This window comes from Triturus cristatus, chromosome 10 (assembly GCF_964204655.1).
Source record: "Triturus cristatus chromosome 10, aTriCri1.1, whole genome shotgun sequence".
Lineage (NCBI taxonomy): Eukaryota > Metazoa > Chordata > Amphibia > Caudata > Salamandridae > Triturus > Triturus cristatus.
In genome coordinates, this window is record NC_140593.1 from 609,604,919 (window position 1) to 609,627,270 (window position 22,352).

The following is a 22,352-nucleotide window of genomic DNA, read 5'->3' on the forward strand; positions in this document are numbered from 1 at the left end:
GAGAGGAAAACAATCTGTCCCGTTCAGCCATGTGAGGAGGACACAAGACAGCAGCTGGGGGGAGCAATTCACATTACAGCAGGTACCGCTTATGTATCTACTCTGCGGGGTGAGGAAAAGCGGTAATTTCAGGGGAATGCGAGTAAAGCAAGCTGTTTCAGCACTAAACCTTAAAACGCTTAAATGGAAAAAATAAACTTATATCAATAACAAGTACCTAATAGGAGCTGAAATAATACATTAACTATTTAAATTTAATTGTATTAAATCCAATACTGATTTAGCTACATCCAGTTTAATAAAACTTCAGTATTAGTAAATCACATGTCTTATAAAGTTAAAAAAAAGCAAATTATATGCACACAATTTACTCTTCGTTTAACTAAAAAAATACATTTAAAACAAGCGCGCGCGCCTCGCGCTCAAAGTTAAACAAGTAGCGCAAGTAAAAAGCAGACGGAGAGGGCAGAGGGAGTGAGTGGCCGGGACGTGTGGGCGAGGTGAGAGGCGCGCGCGCTCGCTTGGGAGAGCAGTCTGCTCATTTTCAAGCACTGCACTTGTGCTTGTGGTGCGCCCCTGCTCGCTCCCGCAAGGTGGATGCTGCCACAAGCACGAGTGTTTGCTTGAAAGTCACCAGAGCGACGGCTAAAGGTGCTGCGTAGGCGAGACCTAAAAATGGACTGGTGTGCTGACCTGCTGCTCAACCGGAAGTGATTTGAGTGTCCTCGTCATACATTTGGAGGTACAGCGGTTACTCATGTAGAAGCTGAGCCAGAAGGTGCATGTACACGTCGGATAGTTGTCGGGATGAAATCCCCATAGTGTGCCTCAATTCTGTATGACACATTGTGTGGACTGTTACAATCACTTCATCTGAACTTATACACTGCATTTGAGCATGGACGATCAGAACTATATCAGGGCAAATAGAGACATTCTCGACTACCCCGTAAAGTTTTCTCAGCAATATGTTATTGTGCATCTTGTGGATCGGATTTATGGCCAGGTGGGCTGTATTTTACTGTTAATTTCCCGGAGATTACCACTTTTTTAGGTATTTGCTTCACTCATGGGGGCCACTTTTATTCAGGTACTCGGGCCTATTTTTTTTATCTCAGTCGACTCTGGGTACTACGTGACTGTTTCAGCAATAGAATTTATTTTTCTCCTTTGTGAAGGAAGTGTATAATTTGGTTTGTGAGGTCCAAGTCAAGGGAAGGAAACATCTTTAAGCACAACGCAAGGGCAAGGTGCCACTGACAAGTTGGATGAGAACCATTCATGACATCTACTGCTTCACCCTTGATTTAAATGATGTAAATGTGAATTGTTGCATAATAGGGAAGGAGGGAAAGGTTTGACTGACTGCTAGTACAATTATATAGCACACAGTACAGCAAAGCTTTCCTTAGGCAGTGGTTTAAGCATCATGCTTTCAGTTATTATACCTATAAGATAGGTCAGTAGCCTAATGCAGCAATTGTAGAGGTGTGTGTAACCCGAAGGTCACAGGTTCAAGTCCTTTACAGATCATGCCAGCTTTTTATTCTTCTGAAGTTAATAAAATTGAGCCATCAAGTTGGGTGATAATTAATGACTATTATCACCACCTATTAGTGCGTTCTTTTTTTTTTTTTTTTGAAACCGTTTATTGCAATCTCAAATATATACAGGTATGGGCCTACAACCTTCCGGCCGGCCGCTAAAATGACGATGACAAATGGCATACATACAATGAGGCACTGAACTTTACATAGACACTAAGGCAGGAGGTATCCACAACGCGGGCCATGTGGCTCCGAGCCCACAATACGGTTTCATTTTATACAACACAACAACAGAAATAAACACACACCCGCAAGGCAACCCACGATCAAAAGCGGCAGCACGTGCTCCTCAAATGGGGGACCCCAAACCATCCACTGAAAACCCCCAAGCGGGGAAGGGAAACAGGTCCGGGACTGGGAGAATACTGTGCTCGGAACTGAGGGAGGGAGTAAACTAGGGGGATGGAGCTGGGGAAGCGGGAGGCAACAACGGCGGCTCGCAGATATCCCCGCGGTAGGCGTTCCAGGGGCCCCATATCTTCACCCATGCCCCAGGCTTACCCCGCGCCACATACACCACCTTCTCTCGGAACATGCACCAATCCATGTGTTCTTTCCAGGCCGACACCGCCGGGGACCTCTGGGATCCCCACAGCTGCGCAACGTCCCGTTTAGCCACCATATAGCCCAGAGTCACCCATCGCGTCTGCGGAACCGAGTAATCGGTCGGTTCCCACACATTCAGCAAACATCTCCTCGCTTCAGGCAACAGCGCGACATGCGTAACCGCTCGCAGGACCTCATGCACACCACGCCAGAATCGCTCCACCCTCGGGCATTCCCACAAAATGTGCAAAAAGGTCGCTGAAGCACCACACCCACGCCTACACAATCCGTCCTCGGCATAGCCCATACGCAGAAGCCTTGGCCCCGTCATGTACACCCGGTGGAGTATCTTAAGCTGGACGAAACGAAGGCGAGCCGGGATGGCCACCTCCTTCGGAGAGGCCACCGCGGAAATCCAGTCCTCGTCGTCCAACTCCAGCCCATCGGCAACCCAGGCCTCGCGGAGGCCAGTCAGTAAGCCCGAGCGATCATTTATCAATTTCTTGTAAATGAGGGAGATCGTGCTGTCCGGAACATGGCCATCTAGCACTCGATCCTCCAGGGGGGAGGACTCCGGGATGGAGGCCACGTCTGGGAAGACGGAGCCCAGCGCGTGACGGACCTGCAGGTACCGAAAGTATTCACTGCCCCGCAGCTGAAACTCCGCCTGCAGCGTCTCGAATGTTTTAAATCCTCCCCTCGTCCAGAGATCCCCCACTGTACTGATGCCTATAGTGTCCCACTGCTCAAAGCCCTTCGAGGTCCACAGAGAGCCCAACCTCTCAGACGCGTACAGCGGTGACGCCCGGGTCAAACGGTCCTTCCAGCCCATAGCTGCATTAGCCGCGTGCCATACTCGCACCATGACACGCGTGGGTCCCGTCAAGCGGGAATCGGGCACACTAGCGTAGAGCGCTCGATTGTAGTCGCCACCGGGCAGGAGCATCTTGTCCATTTCAAATGCCGGGTTTAGGGCGGGCCCATAGAGGCCCTGATTAATTGCAGCCAACTGGGAGGCCCAGTAATACCGTTTAATATCCGGGAGGGCAATCCCTCCATCGTACCACGGGAGCGTCAACTTTGCCAAGGCTATACGCGGCCTCCCATCCCAGAACAGGCGGCGCTGTAGACCTTCCACTTCACGGAAGTAGCGCGCTGGGACCAGGTCCATAGTGTTCTGGAGAGCGTACAGGAAGCGCGGCAGTGACATCATCTTGAACAACGCCGCCCGGCCGAGCGGCGAAAGTGGCAAGCGCCGCCAGCGCGCGACGTCCTCCTTCAAGCGCTGGAGGGGGGGAAGCAAATTTCGCTCGTAGCGGGCCACCGGGTCCAGCGTAATGTAGACACCCAAGTATCGAAATCCCTCCGAGGCAATCTGGATCGGACAGCCCCGCGGGAGGACAGGAGCCTCCCCGGAAAGCACATAGACACAGGATTTGGCCCAGTTGATGACAAGGCCTGAATTGCGGCCAAAAGAGCGCAGAACATCGACCAGGACAATCAGTGATTTGCGCGGGGAGGCTAAGTACAAAAGGATGTCGTCTGCATAGAGAGACACGCGGTCCTCATACTCAGGGGTCCAACGGAGACCTCGGATAGAAGGGTGCCACCGCAGCCACTCTGCCAGGGGTTCCAAGGCCAGTGCGAACAGGAGCGGCGACAGGGGGCAACCCTGTCGCGTGCCCCGTCCCAGCACGAATGGGGCCGAGACTCGACCATTCACCACCACCTGCGCAAGTGGGTCCGAGTACAACAATTTGACCCAGCTGATGAAACCCGGCCCGAAGCCAAACTTCGCCAACATCGCCCAGATGTACGGCCACTCGAGTGTGTCAAACGCCATAGTGGCGTCCAAAGACGCCAAGATGGCCGGCTCCCGCACGAACGGAACACGCGCTAGCACGCCGTGCAGGCGTCGCAGATTAAGAGCCGTATTGCGATGGGGGATAAAGCCGGACTGGTCTTGGTGGACCAGGTCGCCCACCACGCCGACCAGCCGGTTGGCGAGCACCTTGGCGAGGATTTTAGGTTCCGCATTCAAGAGCGAGATAGGCCGATAGGATGTGACCCGATCTCGAGGTCTCCCCTCCTTGTGGATGATCACGATGGTAGCCAGACGCTGGTCCGGCGGGAGGGAGCCCCGCGAGTGGGCCGCAAGGAACATTGCGCGGAGGTGGGGTGCCAGTACATCCGGTCGCAGCTTGTATAACTCGATAGGAATGCCGTTTGGGCCCATGGCCTTGCCAGAAGCGACCGAGCGGATGGCGAGGGCGATTTCGTCCGAGGTGGGGGCGGCATCCAGCGACTCCCTGTCCTCCACAGAAAGGGAGGGGAGCGCGATGTCACGCAGCAGGGCATGGGAATCCTCCTCCGAGCAGGGAGAAACCGGGGAATATACCTCGCGGAAATAATCCGCAAAGCAAGAAACAATGCCTTCCGGCTCAATGACACGCACGCCATCCGTCCTCTCAATCAGCGGGACCACACGACTCGCTCTCTCCTTCTTATCCAGCCACGCAATCAACTTGCCCGCCTTATCACCCACATCATACAATCGCCCCTGTTGCTCTCTGCTGAGGCCCCCGGCCGCCTCCGTGACGAGGGCCCTATAGGCCGCCTGCTTAAGGTGCAGAACGTGGAGCGCAGCGTCAGTCACCCCACTCCCCAAATCACCCTCCAATTCAGTAATTTCGGCCTCCACCCGGGTCACCTCCTCCTGTGCGCGCCTCCGGGCATGGGAAATAAAGGAGAGGGCCTCCCCTCTCAGTACTGTCTTGAAAGCCTCCCACAGGGAGATAGCCGACAGGACTGACCCCACATTCTCCTCGAAATACCGTTGCAAGGATTTAATCAAGTCAGCGCGAATAGTGGGGTCGCGCAGGTACCAAGCGTTGATTGGAGCTACCCTGCCCTCCCCCCTCGGGAAGACATCAAAGTGCAACAGGAGCGGGGAGTGATCTGAAATGCCCCTCGCCAAATGGCGCACCTCCCCCACCCTCCCGGCATAGGCCGCAGGGACAAGGATATGATCAAGCCGCGAAAGGCTACCATGGGCACCCGAATGGAAGGTGTACTGCAGCTGAGTGGGATGCTTTAAACGCCAGCAGTCTACCAATCCCAGTGTGTCCAAAAGGCCCGACAGCCACGCCTGTGCCCGGGGGAGGTCCCTAGGGGGATAACGATCCATAGTCCCAGAAACCACCGCGTTGAAGTCCCCCCCAACCACCAGAAGCCCCCCCGGAAGGTCAAGAAGGAGGCGTCCCAGGTCCGCAAAGGTGGTGGACTGTAACCCCGGTGGGACGTACACTGAGACAAAGACGACTACTTTGCCCTCCATTCTCCCCACCAAAACAGTGTAGCGTCCCCTCTCATCATGGCGCACCTCGTCTATTTCTAGCGGGAGCGAGGTCTTGACCATAATGCCCACCCCTCGTGAGCCTGACGTAAAGCCCGAGTGGGCCACCAAACGATAACCACGTCGATTCATGGCACAAAAGGAGTTACCAATAAGGTGTGTCTCCTGCAGAAAGACCACATCAGGCGAAATCCGTTTCAGATACTGCAGGACCACACCCCGCTTAATCCTATCCCCCAGCCCGTTAACGTTCCAGGACAACAAAGTCAGGTCCCTACCCCCCATCACATACAGAAGCCATCATTTGTCCCCCCGAGAGCAACTCAAAAACACCAGTACAAGAAAGGGTTTGCCTTGCGGTAGAAACGAACCACACCCCACCCCAACCCACCCATCCCAACAGAACTCCCCCCACCCTGCACCCCTGCATGAGCCCGAACAGCCCCCCCAAAGTGCAGTGTGCCTGTCGCCCCATAGAAGAAAACTAACTAGTCCCCCAGAGGAGGAGGGAGATCTCCCAAGAGACCCCGCACGACCTCCACAGGAGGGGAACTTACCCTAACAGTCAATGGTGACAATAACACAGCCCGGAGCAAGGCCTACCATTAGTCCCTTAGTCCTGATCCGGCGGGCCCTCCCCACCAACCGCTCCCCCCCCGCCCCCCCGGCCCCGATCTCCAGGCAAAGTGTCCAGCCAGTCCCCGGCCGCCTCGGGACGATCAAAAAAGTACGTGCGGCCATCTACCTCCACCCTCAGCTTAGCTGGAAAAAGCATCGAATATTTGAGATTCAGGTCTCGTAGACGACGTTTGACACCCAGAAAGCTTAGTCTCTGCTTTTGGACCGCCGGGGTGAAGTCAGGATAGAAATTAATATCCATGTTATCAAGTCTGACTGGCCCTTGGAGCCTAGAAGTCTGCAGGATAGCGTCTCTGTCCCTAAAATTGAAGATCCGGGCGATGAGAGGCCTCGGAGGGGCGCCGATCTTAGGCCTACCCCCGGGGACCCTATGGGCCCGTTCCACTGCAAAGAATTTGCTCAGCCCCCGAGGCTGTAGGTGGGTGAGGACCAGGTCCTCCACGAACAGATCCGCTGCCTCCGCCTCTCGTCCCTCCGGCACCCCGATAATGCGGACGTTGTTTCTCCGGGCCCGACCCTCGGAATCCTCCAGTCGACGATTCATCAGGGCGCTCGCCTGGCCAAGCCTGCGCACCTCCTGTTGGAGGGCCGCCACGTCAGTTGTGAGGCCCGAGGTAGAGTGGGCCAAAGAATCGACCCGGTCATTTGTTTTAGACAGATCGGCTCTCACGAGGCCCACGTCCACGAGGGCCGAGTCGATCTTCTGCGCCAGAGTGTCAAAGCGCTGGTCCACCGAGGCCTTCATCTCGGCGATGGCGCCCATGACGTCCCGGAGGGTCAGGTCCGTGGGCGGAACAGGAGCATCAGTCGGGCCCGTGGGGGACCTACGCAGCACCTCTGGAGATCCCTTCTGGAGGGTGTAGCGGTCCATGTTATTGGATTGTTGGGCCGTGCCACGACGGGTCGACTTCACCTTGGCCCGGTCGCCATCTTGTTTTGTGGCCATGGTCGCAATCCCCAAATCGAGCCAATCTCCTCAGAAAAGGGGCAGACAATCCCGTTCAAGGGCTCCGGGGGGGGGCGACCACCGCTCCTCAGGACGGATCGCAGCCGGTGGGCCGGCAGGGCAGCCCAACGAGGCCACAGCACCGCACACCGCCCCGCAACCCGACCTCGCCTGGCAGCAAGGAGGGCGCAAAAGCGAAAGTGAAAGCGCGGGGCACGCGAGCCACCCAGCCTTGCCCGCCGCTGTTGTTCACTTTGTGTCCGGATCGCCCCACAACTCCAGTACGGGGGGCCGGCGTGGAGAAGGCCGCAAACCTCAATCGATGCTCCTGCCAGTGTCCGAGGTCCGATTTAAAAACGGAAAACGGGCGTCACCTCTGCACGGGTTCACAAATACAGTCCCCTCATCTGGGACAGGATTCTGTCAGGATTTATACAGGAGGTCGCGGAAGTCCTCGGGAGCCTCGCACCTACGCGGCCATCTTGGTTGCGCGCTAGGCTCCTCCTCCCTATTAGTGCGTTCTTGAAGTGTAGTAATTATTTTTTTAAATGTATTTTTATTTTGAAAATAGTGCAGTTCAGGTCAATATTTCGATCGTACAATCCTCAAAGAGCAATATTAGCATATTGAAAATCGCATTTCAAAACAGCTAACTTCACATTCACCCCCCCACCCCCGTCCATTCCCAAGACACAACAAACACAGCATTACTTGTTTCGTTAGTATGCTACCTCAAAACAGTACATAAAACAGCTGGTAATAATAGGTCCACGTTTCCCCCGTGCAAGGCCCATCACATTCACCTAACATAATTCATCAGAAAGTAATCATGCAGCCATTTACCCCAAACTTTACACATTTTCTGGGGGCATCCCCTATTGGCATACGTAGTGTTTTTCAGCTATCATATACATGTCCATACCTCTCTTCCACTCAACTCAACATTGGTAGGGCAAACCTGTGACCCCCAATATCTAGCAATATCTCTTTTGGCTACTACTAGACCAAGGCTACGTTATAGTAGCTGCGCTCGAGGGAGGTCTACATCAGTGGGGATCCCAAGGATAAGGAGTTTGGGGTCCAGGGGGGAAGTCAATCGAGAGCACCTTACCAAGTTCTTCCATAATGCCCATCCAATATTCCCGGATTACGGGGCAGCTCCATATGTGTGATAAAAGGAACCCTCTTCTCCCGACATCTCAAGCATTGAGATGTCTGAGCCCTTCCCATAATATGAAGGCAACGCCTGTCATAATAAACTGTGTAATATTTTAAATTGTAATAGGTGCAGTCGAGTTTTGATTGCCACCTCCCTCGGATACATCAATGCGACTTTCCAGTCTATGTCTTTCAGTTCCCGAAGGTCTCTTTCCCATACTTCCCGCAGCTTGCGGAGAGTGTCAGGCATATTGTTGTTGAGGGTCTTATAGGTCAGGGAGCTTGCCACTTTACCTATCTTTTCAGTCATCAGCGGGCCTTCAATCAGGGACCATCCCGGGATGCCCTCCCCCTGGAGTCCTGCTGCACATCAGGTGTGCTGTAGTTGCCCTTATTTTCAAAATTGGTTGTCATTCATCCAGTATTCCTACTGGAGTGATACAAATGGCATGATGTCACCGCCCCCCAACAAATCCCTCACCTTAGATATTCCAAGCAAGTCCCAGGGCCCAAATCCCCACAGCTTCTGCAATTTGGGGAGCCATTTCCCCTCCCACAACAGTGTTTCTCTGGTAGTCCTCCCATACCACCCAATCATTTTCAATGCCTTTTTCCAAGCCACTAAGGTGACCTGTGCCACCGGCAGGAGATGCCCTGTTCAACTTCCTCCATATAGATATGGCAGATACAACCCCCCTACACTGTGTCTGTTCCAGCCTAAATGTGGAGTGGTCATCTGGGGCAAATAGCCAGTCCTTTATAATGATGAGGTGTGCGGCCCAGTAGTGTGCTCGTATGTCTGGCAAGCCCACCGTTATATTGGTTGTGTTGCAGGGATTTTAAAGCGATTCTATGGTAACCACCCTCCCACAATAGTTTCCGCATGTCGTTCTCTATGGATTGGAAAACCTCAGGGGTATCCTATACTAAGCATTTTGTAGGATGTAGACGAATTTGGGTAAAGAGATCATCTTGAACATAGCCTCCCTCCACATAAGTGTGAGGGACAGCTTGCTTCATCTCACCTCAACAGGATTGGATCACCCTCCAGAGATTGTGAGCATAGCAAGTTTCTCGATCTAATGTCATAAATATTCCCAAATATTTTAATCCGAGAGATGTGTAGGTTAACCGCTGGGGTGGGGGTGGGGACATCTCCAAACCCTTTTGTGGGAGAAAGATATCCGATTGATTCCAGTTGAAACAATATCTGGAAAACCTGTCGTACTCCTCAAACAATTGGAACATCACATGAAGAGACAGGGAAGACTCGGTCAAATGCAAGAGGACATCGTCCTCATAGAGCCAAATTATTTCCCCTACCTTTCCTCATCTGGGAGCTGAAAGCCATGATTGTCAGGGTGGTTACAAACCATACAGGATAAAGATTCTAACATTAGGGCAAAAAGGAGGGGGGACAATGGGCAGCCCAGCCCGTGCCTCTACCAATGGGAAATTCCCTAGAGACCACTCCATTTACCCGAACTGTCGCCACTGGGGCCTGATATAATAGCTGTACCCACCTCCTTTAACAGGGACCAAACCCGAATTTAACCAGCGTGCTATCGAAGAAGGGACAATGTACTGCATTGAACACCTTCTCGGTGTCTACTGCAAGGAATAAATAGGGAGTCGGGCGCGACCTGACTTCGTTTAGCCAGTTGTCGGTTCTACAGATATTGTAGCTGGTGGATCTCCAGGGCATGAATCCCGACTGGTCTTTATGAATCAAAGGCGTTATAACTTGCAGCAGTCGGGCTACAATATTGAGGTCTAGGATTTTAACGTCAATGTTAAGTAATGAGATCGGGTGGTAGGAGCCGCAGCAGTCCCTGGGCTTGCTGTCCTTAGGTATAACCACTATGACCGCTCGTCGAAAGTCCGGAGGAAGAATGCCCCTATCACCTGCTTCAAGAAACATGTTTAAGAGATGGGGTCCAAGCAGGCTTGAAAATCGTTTATACAATTCAGCGGGAATCCCGTTGGGACCCGAAGTCTTATTTACTTTAAGTTTAGTAATTGCCGACTGTATATCTGCCAGGGTGATCTCCGCTTCGAGTGCCTCTCTCGCCTTGGCATCAAGGGTCGGCATTTTTATCGACTGCAGATATTGCTCAATATGGGTCTGGGTCTGGAGCGGCCGAGACTCATAAAAGTTCTTGTAATATTGTGCAAATGTTTCTGCGATTGCCTCATCAGATTCCACAAGGGTCCCCCCGGGGAGTCTTATCTAGTGTACCCAACTAGCTTCCGCCTCCCGCCTATCAAGCCGGGCAAGAAGTTTACCCGCTTTATCTCTGATGTCGTAGAAGCGGTGCAGGGAAGCCATCATCTGAGTCTTTGTTCCCTCCTCTGCTAAGGACTTGTATTCCTCCCTCAGAAGTGTTAATTGTTTAAAGATGAGGGATCAGGGTCTGAGTCGAACTTGTACTCGGCATCCAACAACCTATGTTCCACTTCTTCCAAAGCACCCACTTGTTTCCTCTTCTTGCACGCTTTGAGGTTTTGGGCGCTGTTTCGAAGGACCATTTTATTTGCGTTCTAAAGTATTGTTTTGAATGTGACTGAGTGCCCATTTTCTTGAAAATATAGCTCAGAGTCCACCCTCAACCCAACTGCCACCTCCCGATCCCTCAAATCCCACGCATTTAGCTTCCAGCCCATCCACCTCTTGGGGCTACGGCCCAACTTCACCAACAAAGGGGAGTGATCCGACAGGGCCCTGGCTAAGTATTCAGCCCGCTGGACCACATCCAATTCACCTACGGGGGCAAAAATATAGTCTATACGAGAAAAAGCTTTATGAGCCCCCAAAAAGTATTACTATTTTTGTTCTGAAGGATGGGCACCCGTCATAGGTCCGAAAGGTCCAGAGTGGCCGTAAAGAGGGTGATCAGGGTGGAGCGTTTATTCGATCCACTGGGACAGACCTATCATGCTCTGTCTTCATGACATCCTTAAAGTCACCTCCCAAAATATGGAGTGGAGAGTCCGCTTCGAGTAATATTTCAGCTAACTTTTCCAGGGTGGGGGGCTGCAGACAAGGGGGGTGCAAAAGCACTAATCAGCATAATCTCAATCCTGCCCCAGAACCCCCGCACTCCCACGTACCTCCCTAGTGGGTCTGTCCATTATTTTAATATATGGAATGTAGGTTTTTTTTCTGATTAGGATGGCTACATCTCTTGACCTGGAGGTGTACCCTGAATGTGCGAGTGAGGTATAAGCACCTCTATCCAAGAATTTACACTGAGTGCCTTTGAGATGGGTTCTGGCACTTGATTGATGTACTGGGTTACCAGACCCCTCTTGATGCTGTCACCTAGCCCATTCACGTTCCACGATAGAACAGAGAAGGCCCTAGTGTCCACTTGTGGAGTACCCATCAGGAGTAGGACAATAAAACGGGACAGTGCCTATCCCAATAGATTGGTGGGTAGCGTGACACATATCATCTCTGTTGGGGTATCTAGGGAATTGCTTTGTCTGTGCTATCGTGTCCTGACCTAACTTGCTTAACCCTCAAAACAATGAGCCCTCCCCCCCACTCTCCAAAGGCCCCTGAAAGTGCAGAACCCCATAACACAACAACTACTCTACAGGGGATCTGGGAGGTCTGTAGCCCACCCACCCACTAATTAAAGTCCCAAACCCCCAGTCACACAATCAGGGCCAACCATCCCTGGTAGCAGTGGCCCAGAGATGCAAACAAAGAAGAACAATTAATTTGTCTGTTGCCACTGTGCTATTCTCGGAGGGGTGTGGCTCCGTTGTGCATCAGGGGCCCAAATCTTATCATATCCTCCTTGACTAAACGACTGTTGTCAGATGACAAGCCATAGCATCTGGAGTCGGACACATCAGGGTCCTTCTCCAAATGTGTTATAGCGACCACCAGTGTGGGGGATGTCTTGGATTCAGTTTCGTGTTCGTCCCCTGGTAGCCCATGTTAGGAGCCCTCCTCCTGTTCCACTGACCTACTTTTTGGGAAGCCACTGCATCGCCACAGTCCGAGTCCGAAGAGCCCTCTTGGTCTCAACTCGGGTCTCTTTGCCTCCAGGGGGTAGTATCAATTTGCTGCCGGGAGTGGCGTCCTCTTTGCTGGATTTGAGGCACAGCGTGTGGGTGGGCCGTACTTCCCCAATCCAGTCCCCTGTGCCCGGGTTACGTTGCTCACCCCGCTTCAACCAGGGCCTCTCCTCCAACCACTCCCATGCCTCCTCAGGACTTTAAGAAAATAGTGATTTTCCTTGGTACAGAACCTTCAGCTTGGCAGGGAAGAGTAAAATATATTTTTATTGCATGGATCGCAGTTTTACTTTTACTGAATCAAATGTGCGCCTCTGGCGCTGTGCTTCCCTTGTGTAGTCTGGAAAAATCAAAATTTTGAAATTATCATGGTGTACCTCCGCTAGTTTACGCACCTCTGTAAGAATTATATGTCTTTCCTGGAAGTTAAAAAAACAGGCTATTACTGGCCTCTGATGAGTCCAGGTGTGCTGCACAGTGGGCCTGTTCAGTTACAAAGCAGGGAGAGAATTTGTTTGGTGGCAGAATGCTTCCTAGCCAAGCATCCAGGAATCGCTGCATATCTGTTCCCTCGACCCCCTTGGGAAATCCAACAAACCTGAGGTTGTTCTGTTGAGCCCGATTTTCGGCATCTTCAAGCCGCCACACCACCTCTTTGTTCGTTGCCAGGGCCTTTGCCATATTCTTTTTAAGGGTCTGCACTGTGTCCTCCAGTTCTGATATTCTATTCTCCATTGAGGTGACCATTTCCACCACGCTTCAGAGGTCCTGGCACACGAGGGACAACTCAGAACGCACCTCTCCCATCCCCTCTCCAGGGCCTCTCTTGAAGACTGGATAGCCTGGAGAGGAGCAGCATTATTGGGCTCCAACGGCGAAGCCACCTCCGTCGCAGGTGCAACCATTTTGGCATATCCGTCCATTTCACCCCGTCGGGAAGGCTTTGGTTCCTTGTCGCTGGCCATCCTCTGGTTAGTGTGAGGTCCGTACTGTCCAGTGTCCCCAATAGTTCCACACCAGGATGGAGGGTCAGCCACAGCACTGTCAAGACCCAAGGGCACAACCTATCCACAGTCCACAGTCGGTGGGCTTCTCCATCTCTTTACAGCCTTTCCTCCCAAACAACGGGGGTCACAGCTTCAGCCACCTTCACTCTATGCAGGATGGGTAGGCACTACTGCAATGTATATGAGTGGGGGGGTCTTCAGAGTCCAATTAGACCACCATGTTCACTCACACAGTTCATACAAGTGCCCCCGCTGTTCTCTGGTGGTCTCAGAGCAAGTTCCCCTGTGTGCTGCTCTGGTATCTTACATCAGATCAGGCTGGATATGGCTCCATATTGCCACACTGTGTGAACTGTACCTCAGATTGGCACTTCCACAAACGATGCAGTCTTTGGAACAAGAGTCCCAGGGGAAGGAAGAAATATCTCAGCACTACAGCCCGCAGTGACCCTTTAGGGGGGCCTCCTACAACACTCTCTCCTGTGGTTTAAACTTCACCTGGCACTTCCACGGGATACATGCAGCCCCTTGAGAATCAATCTTTTCCCCTGCATTGTGCTGATCCCTCAGACTCCCCATCTCCTCTCTCCTGACTGCCACCAGCTACAGGCCCGGGCCTCAGGACTCCAGGCTCTCCCAGGCATCTCAGCGCCATGTGCTCCTCCGTGTTGAGGCCTCCAGTGGTAGCACCATGACCGGGGGCGGAAGAAGGACGACTTTCCCCTGCTGTCCCTCCCAGCGCCGCATAGAAGGCTTCGTCACTCCTCACCGCCAGACCTCCCTAGGCATTGCTGCAGCGTGCGTGATCCCAGAGGGAGGCCTTCACTGCTGCACTGAGACTGCAGGGATAAGTCGGGTGCCTCTTCTCCTCTAGGCACTCACCCCTTCTCGATCCTGCTGCTACTGTGAGTGTAAAACACACACAATAAGATGATGGACGGAATACATCATTGTTCTTTTGCTCACTTTTGTAGAAAATCAAAAGGAACAAGCCCCACGGTCGAGGGGGATATGTGTATGTAGATATGAAGAAACAGAATAGTCTCTTTAGTCAAGGGAAACCATTTAGGTTTTTAAGAAAGGCCTCACCCACCAACCTAGTTGGTGGCATGCTTCATCATCGGCCCCCACTAGGGGTACCGAATGTACCCCAAGTGTGCTGCGACGCCTGCAATTGCAGCAGAGCTGGTTTATTGTCAAGGTGAGTGTGCAGTGATGGTGTAGTGCGTGTATATTTAAAAGCTGTCCCTCTGGTCCCAAAAACCAATTAGAATTATTTAATAATGGGCCATGGGCAGCATTAAAAGGAGGCAGGGGATGGGTAAGGAGGTATCAATGGCCGCCACCATCCAGTGGGGTCAACATGTGTCAGCCAGTGCCTGGAAACTGGGGCTGGCTTTCATCAGGACCAAGAAAGTGGAAGGTGAGAGGACAGGTTTAACAGAGTGTGTATAGCCGTCTATGTGCGGCGCACGCTAAGGTGCCTTAACTGGCAGAGGGGGTATTCCTCTTATTTCCAATCCTGTGGGAGGGAAAAGACACACATACACAAAACATACCACATATAATGTTAGCCTCAAGCAATATCAAGTAACATGAGTGACATGGTATACCGCGGTGGAGGTGCAGAGCGGTACGGCACGTGAGGCAGCGTCAAAAACGTGCTATAAGTGACGGTGCGCGCTAAAAATATGCGGTAATGTGTCAAGTGGCTCAAGGACACGGTAAAAACATGGTGAACAAAAAACTAGAATGAACCCATGAATGCTTACACCAAAGATTAAAGGGACAGGCTCCATGAGTCAGGAGTAGGGGCATTCTGTCACAGCTACCATCTGGACAAGGTAAAAAAAGGGAGAGAAAGGGACCAAAAGAGGGGGAAGTAAATAAACTTAACCGGCAAAGGAATCAAAGCCGGTCAGAGATTAGATCCCACTTACTTGTAGCTGACAGAGCTCATACCGCAAACCTGTGTGGCCTCTCTCCGACTCCGTGGTTGGAAATGAGCAGAGGAAGCTAAGGCTTAAATAGCACACCCGCCAAGATAGCGCTCAGGTGTGGGGAGCAGCTGCAGGCAATTAACAGGCAGGTGTCTGTAAAAAACAGAAGGAAACAGAAGACAGACACACAGTGACCGGTAAAATACCGGGCAAAAAGAAAAGAAAGACTAAAAGGACTAATAAGACCAGCGCGTCACACAGAAGGTGTGTAACCACGCATCAGCAGTGAAGTGCAGCTCGCACATGCCAAGCAATGTGGCGAGTGTATAATGCGCATAAGCAGAGAGGCCAATAGCCGGGGGTAAATCGCGCACATGACCGACAAAGAGGCATGTATGTGTGGTTCATGGGCAGTGCCTCCAGAGTGGGTAAGGAGTAGCGCAAAGTTACTTATGTCAACTGCAAATCACAGAAGTCAAAAGTGAAACCAAATATAATGAAAAAAATAAAAATAAAATAAAATAAAAGCAAAAATAAAACAGAAGAAGCGCAAGTGTGGAGGGACGATCTCAATTATTCAGGGTATTCCAAGGTATCTGGTCATTGAGACCATCCAGGACTGTTACTAATGCAGTCTCCATTCAATGACCTAGGCGAACGCCAAATTGTACATCTTCCAGCCTCTGATTAGTTTCTAGAAATTGCTAGAGAGTTTTACTTACCAAACGCTCTAGAATTTTCACAGGGTAGGGCAGAAGAGATATGCGTCTGTAGTTATTTGGGCACAGGGGATCAAGCGTAGCTTTCTTTAACAGAGGTGTCACCATTGCCTGTTTCCAACATGCAGGTACTACCCCACTACTCAGGGATTTCCTGCAAATCTGTCAAAGCTGTGGAAAGAGCTCCTCCATGAGTTCCTTCCACACCCTGTGTGGGTGAGGATCCATTGGGGACCCTGATGAGATACTTAGAGCAAGTCTGTTAAAATCTTCCTCTGTAGGAATCTCAAAGTGGTCTAGAGTCGCTGATTTGTCCTCCCTTGCCCACTTCTCCCTCTGAATCAGTAGCGGCATCTCGGTCGCTCTGATTTCACCTTCTGTCCTATCAGCCTGGTCTATTGGGGATACTGTACTGTTCAATAATGGGGAATATTTTACTTGCAAAGTTGAGTGAGCAGTGGGGAGAAAGGGCTTTCTTATACAATTTCGGAACCAAGAACAACTGATGGGTAGAAAGGGGCTTCTGTCATGAGAAAGCCTGACAGAAATGACAAGCAACAAGGTGTCTAGATTCAAATGCCATCAACTCGAGGACTGGATTAAAGCGCACCAGGATTTAATAATGGAGTCTACTCTAAATGAAGTAGAATTGCAAAACACAGCAAGCAGAAGTGACAAGAGGATATTGGAGACTAGGAGAAGTGTGGAAACAACACAAGAACCGCTAACAAGAATATGGGATAGATACTTGCCAATGAGTGAGCAGGAAGATCTATGGCAAGTATCTACAACAGTGTAATCTGCACGTTTAAGGAGAAACCACTTGTTCACTCTCCACAGGGTCTTTTGGAGACCCGCAAGACTGGCAATGTGCAGGAGATGTGCGTCTGTTGACTGTCCTAAGAGGAGAAAATATGGCACATGATATGCATATGTTTGCAAGTTGTAAGGTGCTGCAACCATTCTGTTTTAAGGTGGGCAAGACAATGTCTGAGATCCGCCAGAATACTATAGAGGTAAGCCCTACTCATTATTCTTGACATTCTAAAAGAGGAAGAAAGAGAAAGATTTGCTGTTACAACTAATGTACTTAAGCTCCTGTTTTATATGATATTACTGGCAAGGAGCTATATCTCTAAATATTGGGTCCAGACAGTACCACCGCAACACATGGGCTGGCTGAAATATATGAAATAGGTAAGTGCCTTAGTTTTGTGTTGTTCGAACCAGAAGAAGTCAATGATGTGCGCATAAACACCAACTCTCATGGATGTGCGATGATTACACCAGGCAGAAGGGCCAGAGGAAGTACCCATGATAAGGCTGACACAGGTTCTCCACATTAAGGCCTAAGTGGGTAAAATCCGATCAGATGCGCTAGGGTAGTGGAATATATCCTGCCACCAATAAGACATCTAACGTGATATGAGGACTTTTTAAAAATAAAAGCAAAAAAAAAACCTCATGCATATTGGTAATTTTGGACTCAAATAATTTAGAAAGTCTCTAGAATGTTTTGGGTCAAACATGGGTTGTTTTAGGGTTTCCAGGATTGCCAACCTCTAGTACAAGTTGAATATCTACCCTGTATGGTTTGAAGCCTTGCTGATGCATTTCGCTGGATATGACTTTTGAGTTCATTTCAGTTTTCTGGAAGCCCCTTTTCTGTCTCTTGCAGTGTGTTTTGCAGCGTGTTGTTTTCTCTTCATAAACAGACTTTGACATACGGCAATCAATGCTACAGCTAGTTTGCTCTGGTGGGTCAATTCACTGCTGTACCAATTGATGGTAGATTTTTTGCTTGTTTATGATTTTTCTGTTTGTGTGGATTATGTCCGGTCCTTCATACTTAAATTGACAGCTGTCACAGCGGGTCATGAAATGGGACTTGCCTAATTATTATTCATTAGAAAGATTATTTTGCAACTCTTTGTGAAAGGGATATGTGTAATATCACTGACTAGTACATAGATCGTGTCACAAATTACAATCCAGTTCACTAAACAATTGGTGTGCTATTTACACAACCCAGCATTGCAGACCGGGATAGTACTTTAGGCCCATAATGCTTTGACCATTGACTTAAGTTCAGTGTGATCTGTGATCTCAGAGAGAGCAGTCTTTGGGGAACATTTGTGAACCCTACAATATAGTGAAGTGTTGGAGATGGGACAAAAACAGAAGAAACCTGCAACTGGAAAAAGTCAATGATTAGCTAAACTAAAACCAGAAAAAGATATTCCCTATTTTAAATTCTCTTTGAGGCTCAGGTGTGCAAGAGTGAATCTTTGAGGAAGAGGTCAGTTATCCAGAGGACAGCGTTACGTCTGATTATGCTGAACATGCAATACTTGTTTTGTTTTTGAACCACAGATCTATATGGTATTCAACTTTATTAGAGGTAATTATGAAAAACAAAACTACCACCAATAGAGGACTCAGAAACATATTCAGATGTTTAAGATATTAACTTAGGAAAATATGAGTGGGAGAAGAGATACAGTCTAGGATGGTAGAAAGACTGTGAAGGATGGGTTATAAAAGCTTTCCTAAATTACTTCAGTGAAGGAGCAAGGCTGACGCGCGAGGAGAGGCCAGGAGTCCATAGGCAGAGAAATCCTGTAGACATATAATTTTTTGTGAGACTCGTGGGATAACAGCCTTGCCACGGAGGTAGTCCTGGTCATGTAGGTACCATTGAATGCCTCGGGTTTAGAAGCAAGGGAATATGCGATGTTACATCGCATGCGATACATTGCATGTCATTACAACGTGGTTGTTACAACAACCGCGTTGTTACATCACATACCTTTACAGTGCAAGTCGTTACAACGACTTGCTGTAGGGGGCGCTGGATGTTGGAATAGTATAATTTACTATTGCAACTCCAGTGTGTGCAACAGTAGGGAAGGTGTTGGATTTAAAATCCAACACCTTGTACCCCCTACAGCAAGTCGTTGTAACGACTTGTGTTGTAAAGGTGTGCGATATAACAACGCGGTTGTTGTAACAACCACGTTGTAATGGCATGCGATGTATCGCACGCAATGTAAAGGATGTCTCCCGAAGCAAGGTCATCAGGTTTTCTCAGGTGTTTTCCTTACAAATCACACAACAGGCTTTGAAGTGAAATCTAGCAGGGAAATGATGCAATGCAAATATTTCTAATTAGGAGGCATTTGATTGAATCACCTTTGGTCACTGATTAATCAATTCATTAAGAGCACCTTTATTTGGTGCCCCTAAGAATTATGAGAGACCAGTGAGCTGAGAGTTTCCCCTGTCGATGTGTCATAAGACGAGTTCGTGGACTGTGGACCTGGATTTTGAAAACATCCACTGAGGTAAATTAATTAAAACGTGTAACCTTCCATAAGAATTTATCCCAAAACGTTAATTTAGTGTTTTTATAAATGGCAACATTGTTCTTACTTTGACTGTTTGTGATATTTACCTGCCAGCTCTTAGTGAATTCTTGAACACTGTCAGTGAATGAGCGATCTGGAAGCATGAGGTCATTTCCAGCTTCATTGTCATTAGTTCCAAAGAGTCCCGCAGAAGCCCCTAATGGGAGAAAAATCACTGTTTAGGAGGGTGCGTTATAGATAGTGAACAATTATCAACTTGATCCAGTGATGGCAGCTGTTAACCAGTGAAAACAGGCAACATGCAAGATCGTTTGAGAGGTTTTCTCTCCAGAGTTCAGGATAGACAGAGTTTAAGATATTAAAGTATTGGTATTCCATTAAAAAGGAAGAAGCTGTAATGTTACATAGACCTTCTTCTGCTTTTATGGATATTGTTAGATAATGCATTATATGTATTGCCATCATAATATATGAAGGAACCCCTAAAGCTTACAAAGTGTATTTTAGCAAAGGATTTTACACACAGGTTCTGACTATATGTGTTTTACACATCACAGATAGTTCTGGCTAAAGGCTGTTTAATTTACTTGTGCTGTGCTTCAAACATCCAAAGACTCAAACACTGGTTCCACATCATTCAGACCTTGATGTCCAGCACCTACAGGAAGGTCGACTCAATCAAGACATAATTCCTGTAATTTGCCTGGCTCAACAAACAAGATGAAGTACAAATCTGGATCAATGCATAAGCCTTGACAGCTTTGAACCACAGCTTTCATCAAATGCCAAGTCACTTGAATTCATCTTGGACACAAACCTCACCCTCAAGGATCAAATTAAAAACAATCAAAGACTGCCTGGTACCAGCTCTCTCTTCTAAAGAAAGTCAAACCGTTTCTTCCAGAAAGTGACTTTAAAACTGCAGTTTAAAACCTCGTAGTCTTGCATCTGGATGGTTGAATTGCCCCGCTCCAAGGCTTCTTGATTCCACCCTGGCACCCTTAGGGGCATCCCACATGCTGCAGCACGTCTCATCCTGAGCCTGAAAAAATATTATCACATCACCCCCATCCTGATGGAACTCTATTGGCTCCCGTTACTGGCCCACACCATCTTCAAAACCACACTGCATCATATGCAAATACATCATGATCAGTACCTCCACTTATCTCGCAGACAAGCTAACCATCCCTGATGGATCTCGCCACACCCCCAGCCAGGGCAAATAAAAAAACAGGCCTTTTCCATTTATGCACAGAAGATCTGTACCAACATTCCTGTATCCATCAAGACCACCCAAACGCTGCTCCAATTAAGGAAAGAGTTGAAGATGCACTTGTTTGAAAATCACTATAATACAATGCATTAAACATCCACAACCCAGCTTCATCTCCTGTTTCTCGCTGACTTTATGCTTGGTTTTGATCATATACAGTGATCTGCTGCCTTTTGACTAGGTTCATGGTATAGAAAAACCATACACGTACATACATAGGAGATGCAGGTTGAAATTTGGGTTGGACTGGGGCAGAAAATAACCCTGAGCACCAAAATAAAAGTGCCCTACATTAGTGAATGAGAAAGCTAAAAAAGTGGCCCATGTTTGCAAATTGGGGTAGTTTTGAACATGGAAAAACCCTCTGTATAAGGGTTTTGCAAGGTGTGGAAAACTTCATGGGTTCAAGTTTACTGCAGGCAATGCTTGTTTTTATATCAGGGAAATTGGGTTTACTCGTTGGGGTGGGGGGTGAAACCCTTCTAAAGCAGAAACCACAATCCTTGTCAGGATGAAATCATAAGCAACCCCTAACTTCACCTGTGCTCAACCCTCGGGCAGCTTGGCACAGAGCAGTCAGGCTTATCTCAAAGGCAATGTGCAAAGTATTTGTGGAACACTTCAAACAGTAATACAGTGCAAACACGCCACAAAAGGATACCCCCAACCAGGTTAGAAAAATAGAGTACTTTTTAATAAATAAAACAAGACCAAGACAACGAAATATGAAGTTTTAAAGATTTCAGTAAAAATAGTGCCAAAAGGCACAAAGCATCAACTGCTGATATCTTGTTGCATCGAATGGGCACAAAGTCACAAGTTCAGGCTGACCACGATGGAGCGCGGTCCGACTTCAGAGACCCAGTTACGCCCTCTGAATGAGAGTACCTTAAATCCTAGTTGTGTTATGCTGCTGAGTCCTTGCGTCAAGAGAACTCTTGCAGCAGAGGCAGTGCATCGGTTCTGCTCTGGATTGCGCCATGCAGCAGAAGACTTGTTGGTTATGCTGGGTCCACTGATGGGCTGGCAGAGCACCTTCAGCCCCACTTCCAATGGCCCAGGACTAGGTGGCACCACTTGTCAGGTGTAGGACTCACAGATGGCAGAGTTCAGGTGCTGGGTTCAAGGCTGTTGAAGTCTTCTATCCCTGAGGCTCTAGTCAGGAGGCAACTAGCCCTTGGCGTTACTCTGAGGTCCTAGGTCCAACAGATGCAAGTCCAGTCTTTCTCGCCCAGGCCGAAGGTCAGCAGGTCAGCACAGCAAGGCAGTAGTCTAGCGAAGCAGTAGTCCAGAAGGGCTGCAGTCCAGTAGAGTGGAAGTCCTTCCAGCAGCAGAGTATTTTGACAGAGTAACCACAGGTCCAGAACAGTACTGAGAAGTTGGTGTCTGAGGTCCAATATTCATACCAAGTTCTGCCTTTGAATTAGGAGACGCTTCTAGAGGTTTTCCTTTGAAGTCCACAGGCATCCTGCCTTCCCTCTCCTGGCTCGAGACTATCTATAGGGGGTATGCAGCCCTTTGTGTGGAGGTAGGACAGATCCTATTGAAGTGTAAATGGAGCTGTGCCCAGTTCCGCACTTCCATCCTGCCAGTGATGGCCCATCCAGGCACACTTAAGTTCTCTATTGTGTGTGACTGTGTATGAGAAATACACAAAGATCAACTGTCAGCTATTCCCAGTCATGTGACCTAGAGACAGGCTACAGGCACTAAATGGCTAAGGTAGGCAAAGCCAACTTTCTAAAAGTGGCATTTTCAAAAC

General features: G+C 49.3%; 1 protein-coding gene across 1 annotated transcript in view; it reads right to left on the reverse strand.

Moving 5' to 3' along the window:
- APOLTP (apolipoprotein lipid transfer particle homolog) overlaps positions 1-22,352 on the reverse strand; it is a 1,292,669-nt gene that overhangs the window by 12,163 nt on the left and 1,258,154 nt on the right. Inside the window, exon 71 of the mRNA XM_085632129.1 lies at positions 19,401-19,510. Coding sequence (XP_085488255.1) covers positions 19,401-19,510 — 110 coding nt within the window. The remainder of the gene's footprint in view (positions 1-19,400; positions 19,511-22,352) is intronic.